Raw genomic sequence first — 26,202 nt, forward strand, 5'->3', positions numbered from 1 at the left:
GGAGGGAGCATTCACTCACTCACTTCTCATCCTATTATCACAAATCTGCTGCATAACCTTTGGGAAAACTCTCACTGTCTCCGTCCTTTGTCCATCCCTGCCTCATACGGACTATGAGGTCCTTAAGACACATACTCAGTGTACCTCCATGGATTTAACACCAAAAAGGACCATTAGATCATCTGTCATGCTTCCTGTGAGCATGATAATTCCTGCTGAACTAAAACATCTCTTCCAACAAGGCATCCAGTCTCGACTTAAAGGCCTGTCAGGGTAGGGGAGAGGGTTCCTCTTTTTGCCACCTGAAGGTTAGATTTTTACCTCAAAGTAGTCAGCGAGGTATCTCTCAAGCCCATGCAGAAAGGCAGCTCCACTCATCCCATTCCAAGAGACACATCTAATGTAAGGGGCTTAACTTACTCTTTGAAGAGCCCTCTTTTCCCTAATGACTTTGGAGGAGGCCCCAGTTCTTATTTTTGATGAGCACACCTGATTTTCTGATGGATGAAGCTGAAGGTTACGAATCTCAGCCTAGTTACAGAAACTCCCATTTAGGTTTATATCGCTTGATCTTCCCCATATCACAGAATCGTTTAGGTTGGAAGGGACCTCTGGAGATCATCTAGTCCAACCTCCCTGTTCAAGCAGGGTCACCTAGAGCATATTGCCCAGGATCACATCCAGACGGCTTTTGAATATCTCCAGCGAAGGAGACTCCACCACCTCTCTGGGCAACCTGTTCCAATGCTCTGTCACCCTCACAGGGAAGAAGTTTTTCCTCAGCTTCAGATGGAACTTCCTGTGGTTCAGTTTCTGCCCATTGCCTCTTGTCCTTTTGCTGGGCACCACGGAGAAGAGGCTGGCCTCATCCTCTTGACACTCCCCCTTCAGATACTTGTACCGGTTATCGGATATCGGTTTTTGTTCTCTGTGGAACTGAAGAACTCAGCAGAATCTGGGAAGGTACCTATATGACACACTGCAAAACTTGCTATTAAACAAGCCTATGCCCTTCCTTCTGCTCAATTTCGCAGCCTGAGCGCTCTGCTTCTCATCCCACTCCTGTGATCGTTCTGTTCCTCAGGATTTTCACATGCTCTCCCAAGCACAAACTCTGGATCTGTTCCCAGCATCCTTTCTCCATCTTACTGATGACACTAACCTGGTACATCCTTCCTTGTCTTCTCTCTCCTCTTACATCCAAGTATCATATCTCTGATAGCAGCCTCACACTGGAAACCAACACAGCTACTATTCCACTCTGGTCACCAAATCCATTTCTAAATGCTGCTCCACAGGATCCTTCTTTAGATCTGAGTGGCATTTGTTTCTTGCCTAGTTGCATCATGACCCATTTGCCTATATGAAGAAGGCATTTTTTGACTAGGTAGCCAAGGTCACCAAGCAATCCATCTTGCTCTCCACAACAACCCCATCCTCCAAGTTATTTATCATTCTTCTAGTCTATGTGTCATAGACAAATATTATCAGTCCCTGCAGGTCTTACCATCTGCATCATCCATGTGATTTCTTCCCAAAAGCTTTTTCTTCCCCATGGTTCACATCCACAACACCAATATAACAAAAACAATGCAGCTGCTGAGACAAGCAACAGGAAAATCAAAAGGATGGAGTGAGGAAGGGATGTTTTCAGTATTACTTGGAAATGATTGAGAGTTACTGTTTTGGAGTGCAAAAAAGTCATTTATTGCATGCTTAAAAGCTTAAATACATAAAGCTGAATGACTGCACATGCTTTCCAGATGATCACTACTTTCTTCTACATCTTTTGCTATACAAAGCTCCCACAGTAAGTCTGTATCTTACTATAAACAAACACAGTGAGACAGTGCTTTACATGTGGTCTGGCAACAGTCTTCTCCAAAGCCTGGAGCAGATTGTAGCAGCAGCCAGTTTCATGTTCTTCTGACACATCAAGAACAAGAATCACCCAAGACAACTAATCTTTCACTTTCTCTGAAGATATTCTTTCCATCACACTAAACTATCAAAAGAGGTTTCCCAACTCGTCAGCTCAGTTTGACTGCTCCAGGCACCTTCTCTACCTTGATTTGGCCATGACCCCACATTACGTTTAAAGACACCATCATTTGCAGACCAATAGTAGTACTTTGAGGTTCTTACCTGCTTAGATTGACAACTCAGTTATCCCAGCCAGAGGCCAAAACCCAGCCCTGGAGTCTTTCTGCTGTTCTCATGGGTAGTGCTCCCAATACTCTTCTGATGCTCCATCAGCAATGGAGCATCAGTATTTTTTTTGAATGCCATGAAGCAATATGCACAAATGAAAGATAAGCAGTCAAAAAATTCCTGCAGCAAAAGCACTTAGAAGTCGAGGGAACTGTTTATTTCTAAAAATAAGGAGTTAAATTCCTTCCCTCCCCCTCCCCTGCATGCCCACAGCTCACAGCCATTACAAAATACAAATACAGTTCAGCAGTACAATGAATATCAGGACCAAGAACAAGGTGAACATTTTAGTATCTAGGCCACAACTTCCATCACCTATTGTAACACATCACACATGTCAAAAGCACATAGGAAAGCTGACCTGAACATCTTATAGTGAATCTATGCTTTCAAGTGTGTTTATTTCTACAAGACTAAAGTGTGAAGTACAGCAAGAGACTCATAGGAGATGTTAGGAAAATCCTAACCAGCCTAAGACAATGAAAAGCCTGGTCCAAAAGGCTATAGCCCGTCTTCCAAATTCCACATGAGCGCCCCCCAAAATAGGCTATAAAGCGCAACAGTCAGTGAAATCTCCTTCAAACATTTTAGGCTTAGCCTAAGCAAGACTCCCTCAGGAATGTTTCAGCCAAGTGTAAAAGTAAAGCAAGGTTTACCCAGCAAGCTACCAGTGCCAGTGGAAAACTGCTCCCTTTTCCTATCGAGACTATTGCTATGTCCGCATATATTGCAATGCTCTTTCCAAGAACAAGAGCACAAAGATCTGTCAATGGCCATACAGGCTATGGTTGTATTTATAGCCCTTTTCTGAATATCTTAGTCAAGGCAGAAATTCAGCATGAGAACCGTGCCTTTCATAAGGGCTGATTCCTCACACTGCTGCCTCCTCAGTCGAGCACAGTTCATTCAACACGTGCGCTTGCAAGGTCTAGTTGCACCCATTTTTTGGGAACACCAGCAGTGTTTTCCAAAGCGCAGTCCAAATGGAGGGAGATGATAATGGGACAGTCTGTGGAGAATGAAGAACATACTTGGCTAGACAAGGCATGGGGGTGAGGTGGAGACACTGGGTCCCAATCCATATACTTTGAAGCGGCCTCCATACCAAAGAGAGAGGCTAGTTGCTTAAGGCATAAGGGAGCAGTAGGAGCAGCAGAATTGCTCAGGGCAGATGTGCTGTGCCTTGTGGTCCTCAGGGGATCAGACTGCAGGAGAATCAAGGTCCCTGGCCTAAAGTCTACCATGTCATGGGTTGATGTGCACATCCTTTTTTGCGCTAATTTAATTAGTTCAGTGAAAGGTACGCTTTCTACTGAAATAATCATTCCCACCAAAGACCCAAATATGACAGCAAATAAAACTGCTTTTCACCAGCATGAACTGGTGAAAAGTTCCTTTCTTTATCATCAGAGGAATAACCTATACCAGCACTGATTCGCCTTTGTATTACTCAAAGGACACATTGTGCTGCTCATGAGCTGAAAAAAGCGTTAACCCATGTGCACAAGCCTTAAGGAGAATTTGAGGCTGAGAATATAAATAGTGTACCTTGATAGACAAAATCACCACCATAACCCTGAAACATTTCAAACTTGACAATGAGGAGTATTGGGAACAGTCCTCGCAACAAAATAATTTACTTTTCACTTGAACGACGGAAAAATATGCTTTTCCTTATGAGAGAAGGAGATTAACTTGCTAGGTTCCAGCCAATTTGCCTTCTGTCAGCAGGGATTTCTTTTTGCCATATTTTATAGGTAATTAGGAAACCATGAACAAGAGGTGAACTTCTCACAATTGACAGAAGACATTAAGTACTGGCCAACTAAAGAGGACCAGATGAAAAATCAGCTATATGTGGGGAAGCAGGAAACAATATGAGGTTTAAGATAACTAAATGGCCCTGAGAAGGGAAGTAGCTGGGCCAATGGCCATAGTAGTTTCCTCTACTTCAGAAAGAGGTCACCACTGGATTGGGGAAAGGAAGGTACAGAGAGAACAGCAGCCAGCCAGCAGCGTGCTGTTAGAGGGTTGCACCCCACTATGTACAAGTAATGGGAGTTTAAGAGACCCCACTCTACATTTAATAGTAATCAAGTTCCTAAATGATCAACACGGGCATTTACATGGACCCATCCAAAATTTTTGATTCCTATCCTGGACTAAAGACACTGACATCAAAAGATATGGCTTTTCTACCAAACCAGATGTGCTCAGGATCATTTCTAGATCCTGAGGCCACCTGGCCTGGGACAATGAAGCCTATGCTATCAAACTCACCCTCCAAATGGGCTGCCCCTAGCCGCCCATGGAGAACGCTCTGGACTGTGACAGCTCCTGAACCGTGCCCGAGAACTGTGTGGAAAAGTCAGAGCTGACACAGGCCAAACCTGTGCCAAGAACTGTTTTAACAGCAGGGCAGATATTTGGGCTGTCAGGGACTCTGTACCCAATCTGTTAAATATTAAGTTTATTTTCCTAATTGCCAGCATACTCTGGAGCCAAACTGAGCCAGATGCAATTCTGTGGCTACCATGGCTCAGTTCTTCATGTCATCGTTGCTATGTAAGTGATGGCTAATTTCTACACATTATATTCCCCCACCTCTGCTCTCCAAAGAAGGAACTCTTGGCTACACAATTCACTCTTCCTCTCAATGACAAAGATACAGTGAGAGAGCAGTCCAACCACAAAACAGGTATGAAAAGAGACAGTACTCTGTGCTATAGGGCAATAGAGGGAAAATTCATACAGCATGTGCAAAGTGGAGTCAACAGGTCCACTATTTAACCAGGCATTTAGGGATTTAGCACAGAAATTTTCTTGGAATGTCAGCTTTGAAGTCTCACTCTCAGTCTTCCACTGTCATGGGGACTAACAGTTCATGGCTGTCAATCACCATCTAGGTCAGCATTGTGGTTAGACAAAGGGATCTACAGAGCTAAATGTACAAATACCACATAACTTTAGCTAAGAGCTGGATTCTATAACTATGACTGCAACAGCCTCAGGAGTCAGAGACCAGCAGAACATATGTCCTTGTAGGACAGCGAGCCTTTGTTTCCAACATAACAGAAAGCTGTAACCTGCAGCCAGGAAAGCCTAAGTAAAGATCAGGTTCAGCAGTTTCACTGCCTGCAACAATACCTTAATCTCACTATTGCAAGGTCCATAGTGTAACTTTCACATAGCCCAGCACCCTTCCATCCTCTCACCTAGATTAACATCAAAAGTGTTGGTGTTATCACCAACACTGCAAAAACAAAAGAGAGGTTGCTCAGGGCCTGGCTGGAGTGCATCTTCTTCAATGGCTGGTATTGCCCTTCCCCACAGAGGAGAATACCACAAGGGAGGAGGCAGGTTGTCCATCCACACACTGGGTGGCCGCTGTCTCAAGGGCAGGCTCTGGCTGGGAGGTGGACACAGTAGAAGCCCCATGGTCATCTGTTCATGCGCTGCAGGATGGTCACACAGCCATGATAACTGGTACAGCGCTGCAGCGGAGGCTGCTGCTCCACACTCCCTGTTGTCGGGTCAAAAGTGAATGCTTTGTCCGTGCCTTCTCCGTTCTCATCTCGGCCACCCAGGATGTAAATCTTCCCTTCACACACTGTCAAGCCACAGCTCTCCTGGAAAGGAGAAGAAAAGCCCAAGAGCTGAGGAACAGCCCTCCAGCTTTACGCAGTGGAGCTGAGCAGGAGAGCAAGTCATTGCAACGAGCTCAACTCTCACCCGCCCAGCAAAATGGAGAGAAGGTAGGTAGGAAAACTGGGGTCCAGCTCTTTGGAACTGTGGGTATTTGGGGTACTACTTCATCATGATGCTTGAGGATCATTACTTTTCCCCAGATTCTCCATGATATTAGATGCTACTATCTCACTCTTTCAGCAAGAGTTTAGGTATTTGAAATATCTCAAGCTGACATTTGCTTTTTTTCGGCAATTGGCCAGACGACACAGCAGAGACTCACGAGCAAGCTAACAGCCCAGAAAACCAGCCAGCACCTCCCTGAAAGAAGTCACTTGTAAGTACGTACTGGCATTGGCACGGCATTGGCATTGGCAGAGAGGACAAGTTCAGAGCTTCTTTCTAAAAAATTGTCCTTACCAGTGGTCCAGGGAGGGTGGCCACATCTCGCCAGCTATCTTTTCTTGGATCGTAGCTGAAGATTTTACTGAGGAGTCCACCTACAACATAAATGATGTTGTCCAAGCACACAGCACTGATGCATCTCTGGTAGAACGGGGTAGGGGACAAGAGTGTCCACTTGTTCTCCTCCGGATCATAACACTGGACCTGGGAGGAGAAACACAGCTATTGGAACATAAATTTCCCTCATCTTCCTCCTTGGATGAAATTGCTATTCACCAGAATTATAAGTGCACAGCGACAGAACTGCAAGAGATCAATGCACAACTGACTCTAATGGAACCATGTCTAACGTACAACAAATGCCCGACATCTTTCCTTTGCCCTCTCTGGTCTCTGTCTCACTGGCTTCCATTTAAATCTATGACTTATCCTAATCCCAGAGGATGTGAAAAACATGTAACTCCTTCCTTTTATGCAGCAGCCTTTTTTGAAGGCTTCCTCGTAGCTCCCTTTCGAAGGCTCCCTTGAAGCTTAGACAACCCCATTTCTCTCTGCATTGCCAAGCAGACCTAGTTTTCTAGGTCTCTGTTCGTTTTTGTTGTTCCTTCCTGGCCTTTCTTTGAAATCTCTTTCTCAAAGCACAACGCCCAAAACTAGACCTGCACTAAGTTGATACCTCCTGCTTCTGAGCTAGCTAAGGGCTTATTTCGCTTATCTCAGTTCTGTTTCTACATTACTGTCATCCTCATACCTTCATTCCAGCAATACCTTGTCTGTGTTTGCGCTGTCGTCCACAGCACCGCCCAGCACATATAGTTTGTTGAGGCAGGAGACCACGGCTGCTGAGCTCACAGCTTGAGGCAGCGGGGCCAAGGTCGACCAGCTGTTGGAGAAGGTGTCATAGCACTCCACGCTGGAGAGGCGGTAAAAACCATCAAACCCTCCCACAGCATAGATCTGCCACAAAAGGAGCAAAGCAAACCAATTAGAAACTCACGGACTCCCCTAACAGGCTACGCTGTCATGTAGTACACGTGGTGAGGCTAGGACATGTCCAGAAGGACAGACACCAAGCCGAGATAAAACCTTCTCCTTGAATCAGAAGTCAGATATCCCAGGTTTAAATGCCCCACACTGCATAGTTTTCACCCAAGGTCTTTACACAGCCATCTCCAGAAGTCTTGCACCATCCCATGATAGGTCTTATTACTATGTTTGTACTAAGTTTCAGATTTCATTTGTGGCTACTTCAGGTGACAACACAAACCAAACTGAAAACAGTGACTCCTTGATTACGTCCTAATTGTTCTCCCATCAAAATCATCTCTACATGATCCAGAAGACAAGCAAATAGTGATAGCCTCGTATTACACTGGGCAGTGGGAGAAGTGGAGGAGTGTGCTCCATATGACTTCTTCCAAAAATCAGGCCAGCGCCTACCTTGCCCTGCAGCGTTGTCATTTTGTGCCTCCATCGGCCTTTCTGCAGACACGCAACCTTGATCCAGACGTTCAGCTGCGAGCTCAGCACCCAAACGTCATTGCTGCTGATGTGGCCCCCTGCAAATCAGAGGGATGGAGGGCTGGTGGGATCCCAAGGACAGTCCCATCACCTCACTGCACCACAATAATGCATAGTTCCTCCATGCGGTGGAACAACCTAGACCACAATATGGTTATTGTGAAGCCAGCTAGTACCCTGCTAGGAACCCACAGGACCTTTCCCCTTGCGAAATGAATGTTATATTCTACAGCAGCCTCTAGCTAGATGGTTCAGCTGTTTGGCTACCAAACATACATACATATTTTCAGTGTGAATAAAGAAGTTTGTGAACAATTTCTTTCGCTATTGATAGCCAGGTGTCTATGCTCCTTATTTCTACTGTAACCAAGCCTGAAGATTGTCTGGGCCCTTAGAAAGCTGGTTAAGGAGAACTTGCTTACCATAAAACTGTTTTAAAGTTTTCTTATAATGTTCTTCTCCACAGGGACTTGGTGGTTGTGCAAACTCAGCCTCCCAAGGGAGATATCCCCTGGACTTCAAGGCACTTATTACACTTCTTCCTCCCTTACTCAGAATGCATTTGATGGGCATTACATTTTAAACAAGCAGCAGGTAGGAAACCCCATTGTTAAAGAAAACCCCATCTGACTGCAGGCGCTGAATCCAGCTCATTCCAGAGCCAAACACTTGACAGATGCCCAGAGAAGCAGGAGGAAATATTATCAACACTTCCATCTTCCTACGAAGGTGAAATTTGTCCTTTGGCCATACAAATCCAAACCACGTAAGAATAAGCTTCACCAAGGAGAAATGACTTTGCTGCTGAGCTGGGAAGCACATGAATAACACCTCAGCGAATAGACCTCAGGCATGGCTGTCCAAGCAGTGGTCACACTGCTCCTCTTCCTAACTCAGAAGAGCTCTGCCACCCCATGGCATCTCACCTGATATGTACACATCATTCTTCAGTGTGCAAGCAGCAAACTCCGACTTGGTATAGCCAGGCACGCTGGAGAGGGCTGTCCACTGTCTGCTCTTTGGATGATAGAGGTCTGTGAAGGGCAGCTTCAGAAGGCCTTTCTTATCACAGCCCCCAATAATCACAATGACTTCTGCCAGCTCCATGAACCTAGATCAAGACAGGCATGAGTAAGTCCATGGGCCAGGCCACTCCTTTCTGCTGTCCTTCCCGGCCCATCTAGGATCCTGGCAGCACAGTCCAACGTGTACAGCAGGCTCCTTTCCTGCGTCTGCTAGGGATTTTCTAGGCATTTTTCATCCCTGTGCCTTCCCTCCTGACTGCATGGGCAAATCAAAGGCATCTCTCAGCTTGTGTAGGAAGGGGTCCAAACTGCAGAGGGAAGGAGCGGGACCTTTAAAAGCCCCTTGTGAGATTAGGTCCACTCGCCCTCCCCCTTCCCGCACAATCAAGCCTAATCCTCAACGTGTAGCCATAAGCATGGAAAGCCTTTCCTGGCAGACAGCCTATGACAAGCTCCCTGCCTGGAGAAAGAATTGTTTCCAGGAAATCTCACTCTCTCCAGCCGTAATAGCAGCAAGCAGACAAGACAGACAGCAGAGAGAGGAAAATCCTGCCAGCTGGTAGGTGGCAAGAAAGAAACAACCCTGCAGGAAGGAAGGACGGAGGAAGGAGGAGAATGAAAGGGGATTTGAAAGACTGCGGGCCAACAATTTGCGTACCTGAGACAAGTCACTTACAGCTGAAGTTATAAAAGAAGGGAGGTAAAACATGGACACTAAGGGTGGCACTTAATCCCATGAATTTTAGCTGTCTACCTCCTTGAGCTGGTCACCACAGACCCTTTTATTGAATAGGTCTTTATACAATGGCCTGTAGGGGCATTTAGCACAGAGAAGACCCTCTTCAAGTCTCACCTTGGCTTGAGAGGACTCAAATCACCTCTTCCCTCCACCACAAGAAAGCCCTAAATACCAGGGTGGGACTTCTGAGGTGCTTTGGGGAAACCTTCAGTCTGCTATCGAGGCTGCTCTACTGAGAGGCTAAAATGTTTGGATTCCTTGGGCCAAAGAGCAGCAGAGCACAAGTCGCCTGGACCTTAATTCCTGACCCTGCAGCAATGCCTGTGTCACAGTACTGATGGCCGGGAGGAGTCAGACTGTGTCTGAGCCTTTCTGCTAATAGACAGACTGGGGATGCCGTGGGAAACACCAAAAGAGGCGAAATAAGAGTAGAGGGGCAGAGGCAGAGCTGAGAATGGAAATCAGGTCGCAGCCCAGTGCTCTACCATTGGTGAGCTCAGCTAGGAATAAAGAGCTACAAACACACCCTCCTGCCCATAGTCTGGACATGCATTTAGATGGCATCATTGCACACCCAGAGCATGTCTTGCTAACAAAAAAGTTTTGCACGCATTAGTGGAAACTTCACACAAGCCCTTTAAGTCAAGAAACTGTCTCCAGCGCCTCCATTTGGGAAGCAGAGTGATCACAAATGAGGCAACTTGAGTAAGACCTGTACTGGTGAGAGTGAGTACTTTGAAGAGAACAGCTGATTAATGTGGGCTGGGGCTGAAAGACCTTCACTGAGAAGTACCGGCTATTACAACAGAGGAGCTGCAAAGGCACTTTGGTCTCTTATTTAAGAAGCAAATTGCCCACATGCAGCTACAGGGTTTCCAGTACTGTTTGAGTCAGAGTAGTACAGTCACTTTATGATAGGTGGTACGCTTGTAAGCCCTTCCATAAGTCAGAGCTCAGTGCAAGCTCCTGAATAGCTTTGCATGAGCCAGACAAAATACAACATGTTGGCTCTGAGGTGACAAGCCTCAATGTCACCATGCTGCCTGGTGTTTATTCATGGTGATTTAAGCACTCTTGGCTGCAAGAACATGGACCAGGGACACCCAAGCTGGCTCTGTGGGGAGCTGAGGTCTAGCACGACTCATTAACTTGTGTCCATATTACAAAAAGGCTTCTGTGTTGCTTTTTGACCCAAACTGACTTGAGGAGCTGGAAAGCCACAATCAACTAGGCTGACCACTATGAGACAGCAGATGTGGCTCTTTTCTCATCTGTCTTCTCCATGGTCAAATGCTAGAATTCCTTTGTGCCCAGGAGGGAAAAAAAAATAGAAGAAACATGACCTCTTCCCTTATGCTTTAATTTAAAATACAAATAGCTTTTTTATCCACTGTGTAGTTTGAAAAAGGTAAAAATTGCTTTAAAAAAAACCCCAAAATTGCCTTTTCCTGTCACAAATTAACTTTTTGGAACGAGCTTCACATCAAAACACAGATTTCAAAAGTACAGGCTTGTTTGCCTCCTCTTTATACCACTGTGAGCCTCAAGAGATCTCTGGTAGCGCAACTGCTCTTGAAAAAAAACTTGACCTGCCCTCCAAGTAGAAGGGCATTGCAAAAGCACAAGAAAAGCAAAGTTCCTCTCTGACACTGAGCCAGAGTCACTACAGTTCCAGATGTCAAAGTACGTCATTCAGTCTTGCTGTAAAGCTAGGTTCCTCATGTTAACATGCTGCTAAAGGGAGAGGTAACATAAGAGATGTGAAGGAATGTCTTAAGCTGGAAAACCTAGAAAAAAAACAAGAACCCTCCCCCCAAGAACTTAGACCATGTAGATCTAGGGAAGAAGATGTTGGGTTTTACCTTCTGGGCCTTGATCGCAAATTGCTGACCTCGTTCCCAAGGATGTAGTACTTGCGTGCCTCATGCAGTAGGGGAATGCACTCCTTTGAGTCCTGGATGAGTCCATCCATTTCCACCTTCTCCAGGAAGTATGTAGGGTCGAGTAGGGGCAGGCGCACATGCTCGAGGAGGTCCTTCAGTGCTCCCTTCCTGGCAGGTATATCATGCCGTACCCAGCGCATCACTGCTTCAAAGACCACTTCCTCCTTGGGGACCACCAGCTGCTCACTAGAAAGATATTCAACCAGCTCCTTCACCCCCATCTCCAAGAACTCTTCGTGACATGACACCTCCACAAAGCACTCTAGCATGAATCTCTTGCTCTTCTCTGTCAGGGAAGCGATGGAGAATGAGTCAGCAAACTTCATGATGCCCAGGCAATTGCACGGGTGAAGTTGACCTTCGAGGAAGGTTACGCAAGCATCTCTGAGCTTGGAGATCTGCAGCAAGTCAGCCAGCTCCAAGATGCCTTCAACATTGTCCTCCTGAATGATGATATTCCCACCATACATATAGTCAAGAAGGAGAGACATGGTGGGAGCAGAAATCTTCTGGATGTTGACGATATCCTGGTGGCCTTCCTTGAGATTGCTACCAAACATGGCCTGGAAATATGTGCTGTTGGCTGACAAAGTTGCACGGTGACAGGGGAATTCTTGTCCATCAATCAAGAGCACCACATCTGTAAAGATGCCACTTTGTCGGTAGGAGTTTAGTGTTTGGAGTATTTGCTCAGCATGACAGGACCCACTGCAGAGCTTCATGTGCAGCTTTTCTTTATTTGAGTCCCGAGATGCATTTTCCAGGCTGCTTGTTCTGTAACTTGATTCTTCCTTCATCAGTCGATGCATCCTGATCGAGAAGGATTGAAGAAGGCAAGAGAAGAGTAGTATGCTTATTAAAATACGTGGCTGCAATATCCAAAATCATCATGGTTTTTGGATGTGCCTCATTGCCACAAGGAAGTACAGCTTCCAACCAAAATACAGCCAAACTCTGCCCCTTCATCCTGACCCACAGCTCATAGAATCACAGAATCGTTTAGGTTGGAAGGGACCTCTGGAAATCATCTAGTCCAACCTCCCTGCTCAAGCAGGGTCACCTAGAGCACATTGCCCAGGATCGTGTCCAGACGGCTTTTGAATATCTCCAGCGAAGGAGACTCCACTACCTCTCTGGGCAACCTGTTCCAATGCTCTGTCACCCTCACAGGGAAGAAGTTTTTTCTCAGGTTCAGATGGAACTTCCTGTGGTTCAGTTTCTGCCCATTGCCTCTTGTCCTGTTGCTGGGCAGCACGGAGAAGAGGCTGGCCTCATCCTCTTGAACAAAATATTTCCTTCAAACCACAGTACAATGATGGGAACTAGGATATTTCCCATCCAATCCTATCCCAATAGAACAACCTCTTCTGATTTTAGGAGATGTTTCTTCCTTGGGCAGTTGCCCTGCCCAACCTCTGCTGTGCCTCAAGATACCCTGCTGGCACCTTTGTCTACTTTACCTACGATCAATGGACACCACTTCTCCTTCTGAGGGATGGAAGGGGATATACAGTCATCTTGACTGAGGGAGAACATTACCTTGCAAACCAGGAGTGCCATGGGAACTCGTAAGCCAGGTCTGCAAGGGCCCACTCAGCCCAGCGAGGACCCTAAGCTTAGGTGTAAACACATCAGGCTACTAGATTTCCAGGATCAGCTCAGGTCCAACACCATTAAAAGAGAAATGGGATGTGCAGATGGGCAGTTAGGTTTTCCACTATGTAGTGTCCCCAGCTTTCAATACCCAACTACGAGAGGATATGTGACTGTTTCCTTAGGTCACATAGAAAGGTTGCTGTCAGAGAGGGTAACCAAATCGGAGCACCTAGCTAATACCTCAGCATCCTTTCCTGTCTTGCTGATGCTTTGCCACTTTTGTTGGCTGGTTTATCCACCCTGCCAAATACAAAAGTTCCATGGTACAGCCCAGTTAGGAACGATGCAGGATTTTAACTTTTTATATCCACCATATTTCCCCAGAAGTCTTATTCCAAGAGAAAATCCAGAGGTAAGCATATGAGACTGAGATTTGCCAAAGGTACTTATGATATGACCTGCCCAAAGGTAGGGGTGACGTCTACGTCTGGGTATACCTTTCTGCTAGATTTATTCTCTGGGTGATTTTAAAAGTCATATGCTCACCCTGGAGACTCTAAACAGCTGCACATCCAAAAGGGTGATCCCTGCTCAAACAGGTCAGGGAGGCAGCCAGCTCCCCGGGAAGATTGTCCAGGAGCCCCATACTCCCCTTATCCCCACGAGAAGGGCTTCTCCCTGTAAAGGAGATCTGATAAGGGGAGAACATCGCGGCACTGACATAGTGACAAGAACTGACTATCTTTGACGATGGCAATTGAACCAGAGACCCCCCACCTATGATTTCCACACCCTCTGCAGCTGCCTCCGCAGTCCTTGATCCCCCCCAGCACTTGGGCTCTGCCTAAGTTTCCTAAGTTTTCCAGTTCTGCCCAAAGGCTGGGTCTGGCCCATCACCGGTGCACAGACCTGGCTCCCCGAGGGGGATGAAAGGAGGGAATCGAACCTGGATTCCTGCTCATCTGCCCAACTGCGCTCACTGGCCAGACTTTAAATAAGAGGGGCACAGAAATGCCACCCCCTGCCCGTTAAAGCTGGGCAGAGACCCAGCACCACTCTTGGAGAAGGGGTGTCAGTGGGAGCATCCAGCAGAGGATGCCACGTTCGGGAGTGGATGGAAACGCCTGATCATGGCTCCAATCTTGGTTCTGCAGATTTTAGATTGCTTTTCTGAGGCTTGGTAACAGCAAAGAGTCTGGTTTTGGGGCTCTTTGGGGCTCAGACCCCCAAAGGTGCTCAGATTCTCCCATGCTCCAGAGGACACGTGCTGGCTGCACCTTACTGGGCTAGTTGAGTGTAGGGCAGGCAAGTCTGGTCCTTGGGATCCTCTCCCCGCCCCTCCATCCCAAGAAAGTGTCACCATTTCCTTTGTGTCTCCAAAATCCCACAGCAGCGGGGAAAGCAGCTCTGCCTCGTCACATGGGTGTTGTGGAGACCTGAAGAGCAGTCAAAGCGGCATGACAAGTACTACATAAATATCTAAGAAATCCTGGAGGAATGGGCAAAAGCTCCAGCTGCCCCGAATGCCATTGACAAGCCCTCAGGGCTGTTCAGAGAAGAAAAAATGCTCTTAGCCAGTCTGAAGTGATTTAGAGAAGTTACAACAAAGACAGGTCTCTAGAGATGCCTTCTGCACAGAGTACGGCAAGCTCCGCGTTTCACAGGGACACATAGCTCCAGCAAAGACAAACACATCTCTTGTCCACGCTTCTCTCCCTGATCTGCTCACGTTTCCAAGCCATCGGGGTCACTTGCAGCTCTGCACAGCTCAGTGCTGGGAAGAAACAGCTGGGGCCAACCTCCATACAAAGAAACCCCCCTGCCACCCTTCCTGGAGTAAGCCAGACACCTTTGTCCAGCTCACGTCCTTCCTGTCTACCCTCAGGGCAACTGCTGCCGAGGCTGAAGAGGGAGTGGGTTTTCCTCACCACGGGTCACCCCCTCCTTGGATCACCCTCTCCCTCCGAATCCCACACAGCAGTGATAGCTTTATTTTTCTGGTGTGCTTCCCAAGATACTAGCGCAAGAAATCAAACGTTACCTGGCCAGCAGGTCGCGTCCTCCAGGTGGGACCTAGAGAAGTCTCAGCTTCCCTCTCGGAGAGCTCACATCCGTGTTGGGGCTCTGCACAGAGACAGGTTGCCGCCGTAAGGCACGCTCAGCCCTTCTCCGGCAATGCTTCAGGAAGCACAAAAGCATCCCCTTTATCCTCACTGCCAGAGAGGTGGGGGAGAAATCTGCTTTTGTTTCTCCTGAATGACATGCTGGAGAGCTACACGGCATTAGCCATGCAGCTGTCAATAACAGCCAGCCAGGGAGGAGCCAGGACCCAGGGAAAACCCATAGCGGCTTAGGGAAAAATATATCACACCAGGGCAGCTTAAGAGCCATCTGGAGAGCAAACTGGAGTCCAGGTGGAACAATTCATTTGATAGAGTCTCCGGCTTACTGAAAATCACACTAAAGAGGATTAAAAAAAATACAGCTCTTTGAGTAGAAAGGCTCCCAGAGCAGGAACGGACTGGAACGGGGAAGAGCTGCAAAGCCCCTCATTAATGTGTGGTAATAAGGCCAATGAGGAAGATGAGGACAGAAGGAAAGGTTTGCCCTGTGTGGCTTTCCGCATCCTCTCCTGCGACCTGACCCCAACAGTTGTCTGGATTTTTAAATGCTCAAAGCAGGGATCAAAGGAGCCCTTGGGAAGCTGATATTTGCTCCACAAAGTAACTGCTGCCCTGAAGACTATCAAAACCCCTAGTGCAACGCAGACCAACTTCCCTCTCTTACCCATCACTAGTTTGAACAACCCGTCTCATTTCATGATAGGCAGCAGGGAAATGTTAATAATAATCAACCCCTGTGTGTTGTCACCCCAGCAAAACCACCCCTCCGCTGAGGCACCACAGCCACGTTCGCTGGCTGGCTCCTTTCTTCTCTCCCATCACCCAGACACTGGGCACAAGCTGGCATCTTGCTTGCTCCCACTATTTGCATATGAATCACTGGTAACCTGGAAAGAGCCTGTGGTTTCTCAGCCTGCACAGTGGGCTGGAGGACTGGAGGAAGGATTTGTTCTTAGGATCTTCCGCTCGGACAGCGCTGGCACTGCCAGGCAGCACCGTCCAGGGCTTCCGCTGCATCCAGGCGTGCGTGGAGGTTGGTGTGCCAGGCCACGTAGGGTAGCCTCAGACCTGATTTTTCTGTATGCTGAGATTGCTAGGAGCTGGGCCACCAGGACAAACAGGAGCACAGAGCTGATCCTGCCCCATGGGGTGCCACAAGCAGGTCTTCTGAGCATGGGTCAGCATCGGGAACCCTTCAGCACACAGGGCTACCAACATGCTCAAAGCCAATCCTCAACTCCAGGCAGGGGGCTGCAGCCACAGAGGGACCAACTAGCAAGATGCTGTAAATATGCAAAGCGATTGCAATGAGAAGGCTTTGTAGGGTGCCACTGCCCCTGCTGCCCACGCCAAGCCTCCTATTGAGCAGATTACCACAGCCTGACTACACTGCACTTGGCCCTGGATCTCCCCATGCAGTGCTAAGTGCTCCAAAATGCCTGTGACCATGTGAGAGCTGTGCTACAGCCCAGACTGGTGGTCTTCTTGTGTGAAACTAGGGCATTAAATATCCCATAGGGCTGCATGAGGACATGGGAGTGCTCAAAGGGGGTGTCTGTGAGACAGCACCAGAGGATGCTCTGTGCAGGGGCAGGAGCCCAGCCTCTCATCCTCTCCAAGTGCCCTGGGTCTCCTCCCAAGGTAGATGCAGACGCTGAAAGCAGTGCACTGCTGAGAGTCCTACTCCCTTGTCAAATCTCTTCTTCACATTAAAAATGCCCAGCCCTTGGCAGACGGCCCGCAGAAGCCATGACGTGCAAAGCCACAAGCACTAAAAAGATGCAAAATGGAAATAAGGGATGTAGGTCCAGGAACTCCAGGAGCCTGCGGTGAAAGCCTTAATGGGCTGCACTGCTGACTCCAGAGCAGGCGACCAGGAGAACAAAACTTGCTGAAGGAACAGTGTGCATGTGTCAGGAGGAGGAAGGAGAAGGGATGTGGCTAAGCTGAAGAGAAAATAAGGAGAAAAGAGCGGAAGAGACGAGAAGAAAGGTAGGAGAGAGTTTCTAATAAATCAGATAACTGAGGCCACAGTGAGACACATTGAGGGAGGTGGTCACCAGGGCTGTGGTTTGTACCTCCAACCTCATGCTTTGAAAGAAGAAAACACATCCTGTCCAGGACATCTGTCTATGCAGCCCCAGCCACACCATCCACAGCTCCACCTTGCCACGGAGTGTGTCAAGACATCATCTCAGTCACTTAACAAAAGCAAAGGGTAATCAGTAGCAACCAGGAGAAGAGACCAAAGCAGGAGAATCAAATAGATGAAGAAGGCAGAAAAGCAGCAGGAGCAGAAACGAGGCTCAAGAAGGAGAAGAGGGAGAAAACAAGAGAAGCTTATGAGGAAAAAGCCTAGTTTCATCCATTGTCAGTACCTGCATCGAGCTCAACGCTTGGTCTAGCGCTCCAGCCAGAGAGATATTGCCTTGCTCTAGAAGCCCAGGGGACAGGGAACCAGCCTTCAGCCTCAAGTTTCTTCTTTTGTTCATACTCCAGCCTGACTTCCAATTTCCAGTTTGAACTTTCCAAGCTCCTAGACTCTGCACATTAAGGCTTTAGCCGATATGTGAGAGCTCCTTCTCAGGCAGATGCCTGCATAGGCCTAGGGCATGGTCACATCAGCATCGCTTTCCAGACTCCAAGACTACAACTCTGCTGGCAAATTTAAGGGGCTAGGAAGGTTCACAGCCACTAGAACTCACTCAGGTGTACCACTAAGCTCTTATAAACAAGGGCAGTTTTGGAGGGGCAGAAAGAGTTAAACAGCATCAATGTTGGCTGCCCCAAGTCATTTGGGCTCAATGCCAGAGACCAATCCTCATCTTTTTATTTAAATAATAAGATGCAGCTGACATGACTCTCATTCCTCCTCTTTCAGCTTTCCCCTATCTTTCACTAAGGAACAGCAATGACAGCCCCCAGTTACAGATTACTCAGTACTGGGGCTATCAGGAACTTTACCCCCTCCCCAAGGGCTATTTCATTTTTAACACACACACACACACAGTTTGTTCCTGGAGCCAGTCAAATTCACGACACAGTACTGACTGCTCATCACCAGTCAGAGACATAGTATTTACTTTAATCTTTTTCATCTATCAATTAAATGCAGCCTTTCACAGGCTGCAGAAAACAGCAGCTTAATGATGAGGAATCTATAAGAACTGCCACACTGGCTCAAACGAGATTCCCCTCCTCACCCAAAGCATCCTCTGTCTGCAACTGGGACCAGATCCTGGAGCACATTACAAGAAAGAGAGCAAGCACCAAGCAAGCCTTTCCCCTAATATAAACGTTCAGCAAAGAGCTCTCAGGGACTTTCCAAGCTGGAAGTCGTGTCTGGACTGCTGTATTTGAAAGCTGCTAATGGCCATATGAGCCATTTCTTCCTCTTTGAACCTGCTTACGCTTTTGGCCTTCAAAGCACCCTGGGGCAATGACTTGCATAACACGTATTAAAAATAAATTGCTTACGCTGGTTTGGTTTAAAACTGCTGCCTGATCAGTTATACGGATGCATCATTGGCCCCCTCTGTGGCCCAAGGAGTGAAAATTATTCTGTAGTTACTGTTCAAGACACAGCTCCGCTGGGTCATCTCCACCCCACTCAACTGCTTTTCAGCTACTATTGTATCAAATCTGGATGGAAGAGAGGATGGGAGACAACTGCATTGATCGCAAGGACGGATCTCCAAACGCTCCTCTGGGCAGACCATCTCCCAAAAGTGCCCGTGGGTCCCCTGCAAAGCACTAACAAGGAGAAGCATGGGGAGGTCAGGGCCAACGATACAGTAAGCAAGGCATCACCACACTGCAAGCAAGCCCCAAACACACGACAACGTCACAGAGCGGCAGGGGAATACTGACAGTTTATTTCACAGAGCATTGCAAAGTTTATTTTGGTCTAGCTCTATTTTCATCAAAAAAGTCTCATCCTTTTTTTTTTTTTTAAAAAAGGTAGCAAATCTTCAGGAGAATAACAGTAACAGTCAGTGCATTATGCATAAGGTTTGGGACTTGTTATTAAAAAAAACAACAAAAAAAAAACCCCAACAACTCTTCATTGCATTACTTTTAACACTTCCAAGCTTTTAAGCACTTGACCTTTCAACAAAACCATCTTCAAGGATAAAAACAGAACATGCAGGTGATTATCAACAGATGCCAAGATTTAACAATGTCTCTCACTTGACAACGACAATCTGCCGGGAATGTTTCAATACAGCACCACGTTTAAGGGAGAAGCAACATGTTCTCAAAGGCCTTCAATTCCACCAAAATCTGGCAGTTCTGCAGGATTAAAAAAAAAAAACACACACACACACACACACACCTTTTTTTCATAGGCTTGAGTATTATGCGAAAGGATAGCGCATTGGGGTAGGCAAGAGGGAGCATGGACAGGGGCCTTACTCCACCTACATTCATAAAAAACCCAGGGCAGATGCAAATGATTTAAAGTCCTGATTTGCACTGCTTAGGGAGTGCACATTAAAGCATCACAATTAAGGTTTAATGACTTGCTTCCATTATTAGCAGGAGCGTTTTTCTTCTGTCGCTTTGACATTTTGCTTCATTTCGTATCTCGTACACAGCAAAGCTGGCCAAAAAACTACCGGATTACAGTTAAAAGATTAGCATTTTAGTGCTGCTGTGATAAGAACTTGCATCAGCTTGCTTCTGGCTATACCAAGCCTACATTTGGTGTCTAACGTGATGCACACCAGCACCCCAAAAACACCCCTCGCTTCTGCGAGGTCACTTCTTACAGTTACCAGGCAGGCTTTGCAGAGAAGCCCTGGCCCAGCTGGCGCTCGAAGCCCCGCTCCTTCCACAGGAAACTACTCTCGTACTCCCGTTTTCAAGGCAGCGCACACCAAACTTCAAAGGAAGCCCACGATCAATGGGATTTCTCATATTGCACGTTGTGTCAACCGCGACGCGGCAAGGAAGGAAGCGACCCCACACCGGAAGGACGCGGCGACTGAGCCAAAACCCATTCACATCAACGGCAGCCTTTCAGCTGGCTTCAGCTGCCTTGGGAACCGGCTCCGTGTCAACAGCAACATGACCCAAAAACAGGCTCCTCTCAGTGAGGCCTTGAAGGATAACAGCAGAGAGCTGAGACTGCCCTTGGGCTGGCTGCGAGCTCTTGCAGGGAGGGGGAAAAATGCAACTGTAATCTTAGTTTCTGAGATTTTTTTTTTTTTTTAATTTCTGGTCTAGGATTTTGGTTTATAGCCTCTTGCATTGGAAAAATGCTGATGAGAGCTCTCGACTTCACGAGCCCCTCAGCATCTGCTGCAAGATTGTCGCTCCTTTGGAGGACAATAACAGGCAGCCTCGAGAAGGTTCTGCTTTGAAAGCAAGGAGATAAGGTCTCCTTGCAGGAATCAATTATTCTCCCAAGCCGTTTCCCCTGCCAAACTATTTACAAAGCCTTTACCCACAGGTATCTGCTTGCCCAAAAGGGGGAAGCTCACACTGCAGCGCCATCTCTTCTTAGCGGGTGCAAGGACAGGCAAGCCAGGAGCGATTGCAAATGCCACTTGAAGTGGCAGGCACTTTAGCCAGATATCTGAGCGGCGTTGGCGCCCATGACATTGCTTTATGCAAGCCATCAGGGCTCTCGATAGAGCCCCACCCAGGGGAGAGAGAAAAAAAAATTGAAACCAAATCATTGCCGCCAGCAGAGACCAATTTAAAGCCATTTGCCTTAAGACTGCGACAGGTCATTTCGCTTCGAAAAAGGCCATTCTCCTGAAAGCATCATTTTGGGAAAGGGGGAGGGAGAGGGAGAAAGTGCCCAAACAAACAAGCCAGTGCAATTCCTCCTCCGGCTCTGAACTTCAGCAGGGAAGAGCAGCGCTATCTTCTCTCCTAGGAAAGCTCTCTCCTCCAAACAGCCTCCTGTTAAAGCAGAGCTAAAACTTCATTGCCCAGGAAGGGAAAAAATAATAAAAAAAGAATAAAAATGACACTTCACAAGAACTTCACAACGTACGTTTTAAACAGAGTTCAGCTACGCAGTCATTGCGCCGAGGAAAGGATTGGAGCTGAGTGGGAAGAGAAAGGGGAGCCGCATCCCACCTGCTTTCCCCGGCCTCCCCAAGGGGACTCAGGCTGTCACATCACGATGCAAATAACTTCAGCCATAAGGTAAATGATTTAATGAACAAGGTATTTCCATTCATGCCCTTGAAAAACAGGTACACTCCAAAAAAAGAAACAAAGACGACAAAAAAATCTGGACTTTCTACATATATACAAAAAAGCCCCTCGACCTCACAACCAGCAGGGAGGTGGAGCGGCCACCGATGGGAGAACGGGAAGGGGTGTCTGCCCGACCAGCAGTTCCTCAAAGGTTCCCGTCTCGGAGCAGGCAGGAGAGCACGGCTCTCACTGCCAAAGGGAAAGTGGGGAGCTGGCCATGCTGTGGCGTTGGGTCCGAGCTCCTCACTTCATCCGCAGCTTGGTGTCCCGATGATCCGTGGGGGTCACCATCTCGTTGGAGTAGCCGTTCTCGGAGCAGAGCGACAGCTCGTCCGTGTTCTCCACGCCGTTGTTGATCTCTGGCCAAGGCAGAAAAGGGGAGACACCGTCAAAGCGCCAATAAAAAACAATAAAAGCATCAAAGAGACCCACAGCAGCTCGCAGCCTTTCCCGCCAGGCACTGATGGGGAAACTGAGGCACCAAGCAGCCATGAAATTCCAGCACAGCAGCCACATGCAGAACAAGGCCCCTACAAGGACTTCCCCCCTGGGCTTTAGAAATACTACTCTCCGTTTACACCTTCTTATGCCAAATCTGAACAGGATCTGGTTCCCAGCAGGATGTCACCTCTACATCTCACACCTTGATGATCCTGCCACCATGAGGGGCGGAACGGGACTCCCAAAAACAGGGGACACTGTCACGGGCTGAATTGCCTGCCTTTGCTAGAGGATTCAAGGGATGCTCTTATCTCCTCCACCTGGATTGTCATTCTGGAAATGGAGTGAACCCCTGTAGTTCCTGGATTCTCTGGGAAAAATGCTCCTCTGCCAACATTTTATTTGTAAGCACCAATCCGAAGTGAAAACATTTGTGTCAGAGGCATGAAACTTAGATATGCAACACTACCTCTAAGGGCATTTTATGTCTAGAATATTTTAGGGAGGCTTAATTCTAATAGGACTAACAAGGCTTTCTCGTTCCGGGTTTACTAGATTTGCTCCCAATTTTCTTCGCCTCTGGAGGGCAGAATCAGGCCTGCATTCCACACAATAAGCTCTTTGAAGTGAGACTTGTCTTTTCGTTCTGTATGTGCCCAGTACAATAAATCCTGATCCCTGCTGGAGGTCTCCAGTCCCCTACATTTCTTTCTATGCAAAGAAAGAAAACCAATTAAAAAAAAACACCAAGGGGGGAGATTATATTCACATTCCTTAAAATGCAAGCTTTCCAGCTTAATGCACTAACTTTTATCTTTCAAAGCCGAACACGTTTCTCTCATTGTACGCGTTTCTGAGAGCTTTTTTAGAGGTGTGCTGAGATGGGCATGGGGGAAAGGTGCCCCCGTGGAGGGAGCCAACACACACCAATGCAAACAAAAGCTGAGCGGAGCAAGGGCACATCGGGACCCCCCCAAACTCTAGTGCCTCTGACTGCCAAGTCCACCTCAAACTCATCACCACTATTCATGGCAACTTAGTGTTTTAGGATGTTGCTATTTTAGTTTGTTTTATAGACGTTCTCCCCTCTGAATCATCAACTGTGTGTGAAGCTGTGGGATGTCCGAGCGCACTGCGTGGCACAATTTGGGAAGTTAAATGGAGGATATCTGAGCAAATCAGGGCTCAGAAGCAGTCTGAGATAGGTGAGCTGACACCAAATCCCACACGTGGTTCAGTGCAGCTGGGTCAGCCCAGCCGCACTGTCTTGTGTGCGGTAAGAGATGCCACACAGATCAAGACCATCTCCTCCACCAAGACCATCTCCTCCACCAAGACCATCTCCTCCACCAAGACCATCTCCTCCACCAAGACCATCTCCTCCACCAAGACCATCTCCTCCACCAAGACCATCTCCTCCACCAAGACCATCTCCTCCACCAAGACCATCTCCTCCACCAAGACCATCTCCTCCACCAAGACCATCTCCTCCACCAAGACCATCTCCTCCACCAAGACCATCTCCTCCACCAGCAGAGAGCAGGGTGACAGCAGAGAGCTCCATCCCACCAGCCCCTGCCTTGTCTCCTGCATACCTGAGAAGATCAACTTTTCCTTCATAATCTTGACGTCCCTGCTGGATCGGCGCACGGCAGCGCTGAGCATGATCTGCTCCGGGTTGTACGTCCTGATGCTTCCTAGGCGCCACCTGCAAGAGAAGAGGAGGATGTCACAGGCTGGTCTCCCCAACCTCAGGAGCCTTCTCAAGGCAAGCGGCCACCAACATGGAGACTGGCAAGTCCCGGAGACCCTGATGCCTTTGCTCCCTTGCATCTAACACAACCCCACGTGGTGGGTGGATGTTCAGAGATGAGAAGGAGCATGTCATATCAGGGGACTATAGGCATAAAAACCCAGCCATCTTTCAGCACTTGAACATCCTGATTCCAGCAGTGCCAATCCACAAATTTCACCAATGACCACACATACCCAGAAGTGATTTGCATCACATCAGCTACCCAGCTGCCCTAAGGCATGACCACAGGTGAACTATATCAACTCTTGAGGATGGGAAGAGGGAGAGGAACACAAGACTGAGCCAACTAAAGGAAATCATGACCTCTTCTTTGCAGTGTGACATGCTCACACTTGTGGGAAGAGAGAGCTCAAAGACAAACTAAGGTCTCAAACGTGAGACACGCAGCAAAGAGACACTGGGGCAAGGTGCTCTGAAGGAAAGTACAAGCAGTCCCAACACAGGTAGCTGTCAAATAAGGTGTCCCTTAACACAGTTTCTCCTAGAGCACTTCCCTTCCCAAATACCATGGGGGTCTTTCGTTAAGCATCCTCACCAACTCCTCTCCCCAGCCAGAGAGGGCTTGAGGCTGGAAGATAGCAAGGGATGAAGCCTATGCTGTCAGACCAGGATCCAGAAGCCTGGTAGCTGTTTCTACCCCAGAACCTACACTTTTTAAGCCCTAGTGAAACTCAGCATTTGCCAGAAGTTTCCACCACATAAACAAAACGAGGCTGATGGGAACCTGGCTGCAAGTTAAAAATCAGCCAGGTTTTTATCCCCATTACTGAATAAAGAAAATGGTTGCTGTTAGCAAAGAGTGGTGGCAGCAAGTTAAAGGGGACATTGCTTTTAAAGCTTTTTCTCAGCCTGGGAGCTCCTCTGTCCCACAGGGATGCTTGGCTGCGGATCTGCTTGAAGAGCAAAAGGCAGGCTGCTGTGGTGCAGCAGGGTTTGGCAGGCTCAGACAAAGAGGCCATACCCAAGATCCCTTCGCAAAGGGATGCTCTTCAGGCCGTGCTTGCCCAGCTCAAATCCCACCTCCTGACCACAGAGGAAGGTTTTCAGGCTTGCACCCCTCGGGAGGCTATTCCAAGTCTCCCTGCAGGAGCCAGGGATGTTAGGGTGCCATTTGATGGAGAAACAGCACAGATTTCGGGTGGCTTCTAAGGTTTCTGATCTTCTGGCACCATCTAGTGGCCTACCTACACAAAATAAGGTGAGTTTTAGGGGGCAATCACTTCCTCCTAATTTTCTATCCTCCTTCCCACAACTGGTTGCAGAGGATTTAAGGAGTCCCAAGCATCTCTGGACTGGGCTCACAGCATCAGCCTGACAAAATAACGTTCGCAGAAGAGGTTCTGCGGTTTTGCCAGGAAAATCTATCTGGTGCTGACGTCGTAGGATTTCCAGCCCTCTCCCAGCTCCCTGCACTGTCAGGCTCTGACTGGGGCATGGATGAAGGCTGCTCTGCTACAGAGTAAAGAGGGGATGGGATGATAAAGCTGCACATTTGACAGCCCCACAGACAGAAGCAACACAGAGGAAGTACAAGGAGGTGGAGAAGCCACTAAAGCCTAAAAAGATTAAAATAAGAAAATTAAAGCCATTTGCTTCCATCATTATCTAAGCTGAGCCACACTCGGAAGAAAAATGTCTCTGCCTTTAGTGTCCTGTGCAGATAGCTAACCTACCTGTAGCTCCCACTACAGTCAGTGGGACTGCAATCACTTAGGAGCTTGTAGGATGAGACCGTCCTAAACTATAATCAAGAACAAAATATATTGCTCCAGAGTTGAGTCTTTTTGTGCCTACAATAGCAGAATTTTCAGCACCGAGCTGGGTTGCTTGGCTGGAGGACATGAAGGTCTCTTGCCACAGTCCTTGATGTCCCATGGAGGGCACGAGCATCAAAGAGGTGGAGGGACTGAGGGCTTTCCTCCTCCTACCAAGGGAGATACTCACAGCTCTCTTCTCCCCATCTCACACGGTGGCTGTGGTCAGACCCAGGCCAGTTAACAGCACAAGGGGCCTGTGATCCCTCTTATAGGAGTGCATTGCTCTGATTGAATAAGCTGGGGGCAGGAAACACAACTCAGCTGCTCAGACTGCTTTGCTGGGTGGTGGCTCTCTGTGGCCTATGCACCAGCCTGAGCTGGGATATACTCACCTCAGGCACCCTGACAGTCCCCACTCCCAAAAAATCAGGGGACCCATAGCAGGGCCAACCCAGGGTCAGGGGGGAGGGCAGGTCAAGCCAAGACTTTCTAGGGATCCAGGAGGGAATTTCACCTCGAGGTAAGAGGAGCAGAGCAGGGGTAGCAGCTGGGATATGTTTGCAAAGCAGAAACACCTAAGCAGCAATATCAAAACCAGATCAAGTTTTCAGGGATAGTGCAGTTATTCTTTTAGCTCCTGTGCGGCAGCTACCAACAGGAAATCAGGCTCTCACCAACCATCCCTATTTTCAAGGCTTTTTTGAAATATCCTCTTGGCGCAA

General features: G+C 47.9%; 2 protein-coding genes across 13 annotated transcripts in view; both read right to left on the minus strand.

Annotated features, from left to right (window-relative positions):
- Positions 1–1,683: 1,683 nt before the first annotated feature.
- Positions 1,684–15,298, minus strand: KLHL35 (kelch like family member 35). Its single transcript, XM_009688325.2, has 7 exons — positions 15,169–15,298; positions 11,451–12,341; positions 8,751–8,935; positions 7,744–7,862; positions 7,072–7,260; positions 6,319–6,507; positions 1,684–5,840 (listed from the first exon to the last, which is right to left on the minus strand). Exons 2-7 carry the CDS (start codon positions 12,338–12,340, stop codon positions 5,652–5,654), a joined length of 1,761 nt encoding a protein of 586 aa, XP_009686620.1. The 5' UTR covers position 12,341; positions 15,169–15,298; the 3' UTR covers positions 1,684–5,651.
- Positions 15,299–19,103: 3,805 nt separating this feature from the next.
- GDPD5 (glycerophosphodiester phosphodiesterase domain containing 5) overlaps positions 19,104–26,202 on the minus strand; it is a 179,389-nt gene continuing 172,290 nt past the window's right edge. For all 12 annotated transcript variants that reach the window (XM_068930755.1, XM_068930746.1, XM_068930750.1 and 9 more), the window contains 2 exons: positions 23,503–23,615; positions 19,104–21,825 (listed from right to left, as the gene is read on the minus strand). In XM_068930755.1, coding sequence (XP_068786856.1) covers positions 21,710–21,825; positions 23,503–23,615 — 229 coding nt within the window. In that variant the 3' untranslated portion in view covers positions 19,104–21,709. The remainder of the gene's footprint in view (positions 21,826–23,502; positions 23,616–26,202) is intronic.

Source organism: Struthio camelus, chromosome 1, assembly GCF_040807025.1.
Source record: "Struthio camelus isolate bStrCam1 chromosome 1, bStrCam1.hap1, whole genome shotgun sequence".
Lineage (NCBI taxonomy): Eukaryota > Metazoa > Chordata > Aves > Struthioniformes > Struthionidae > Struthio > Struthio camelus.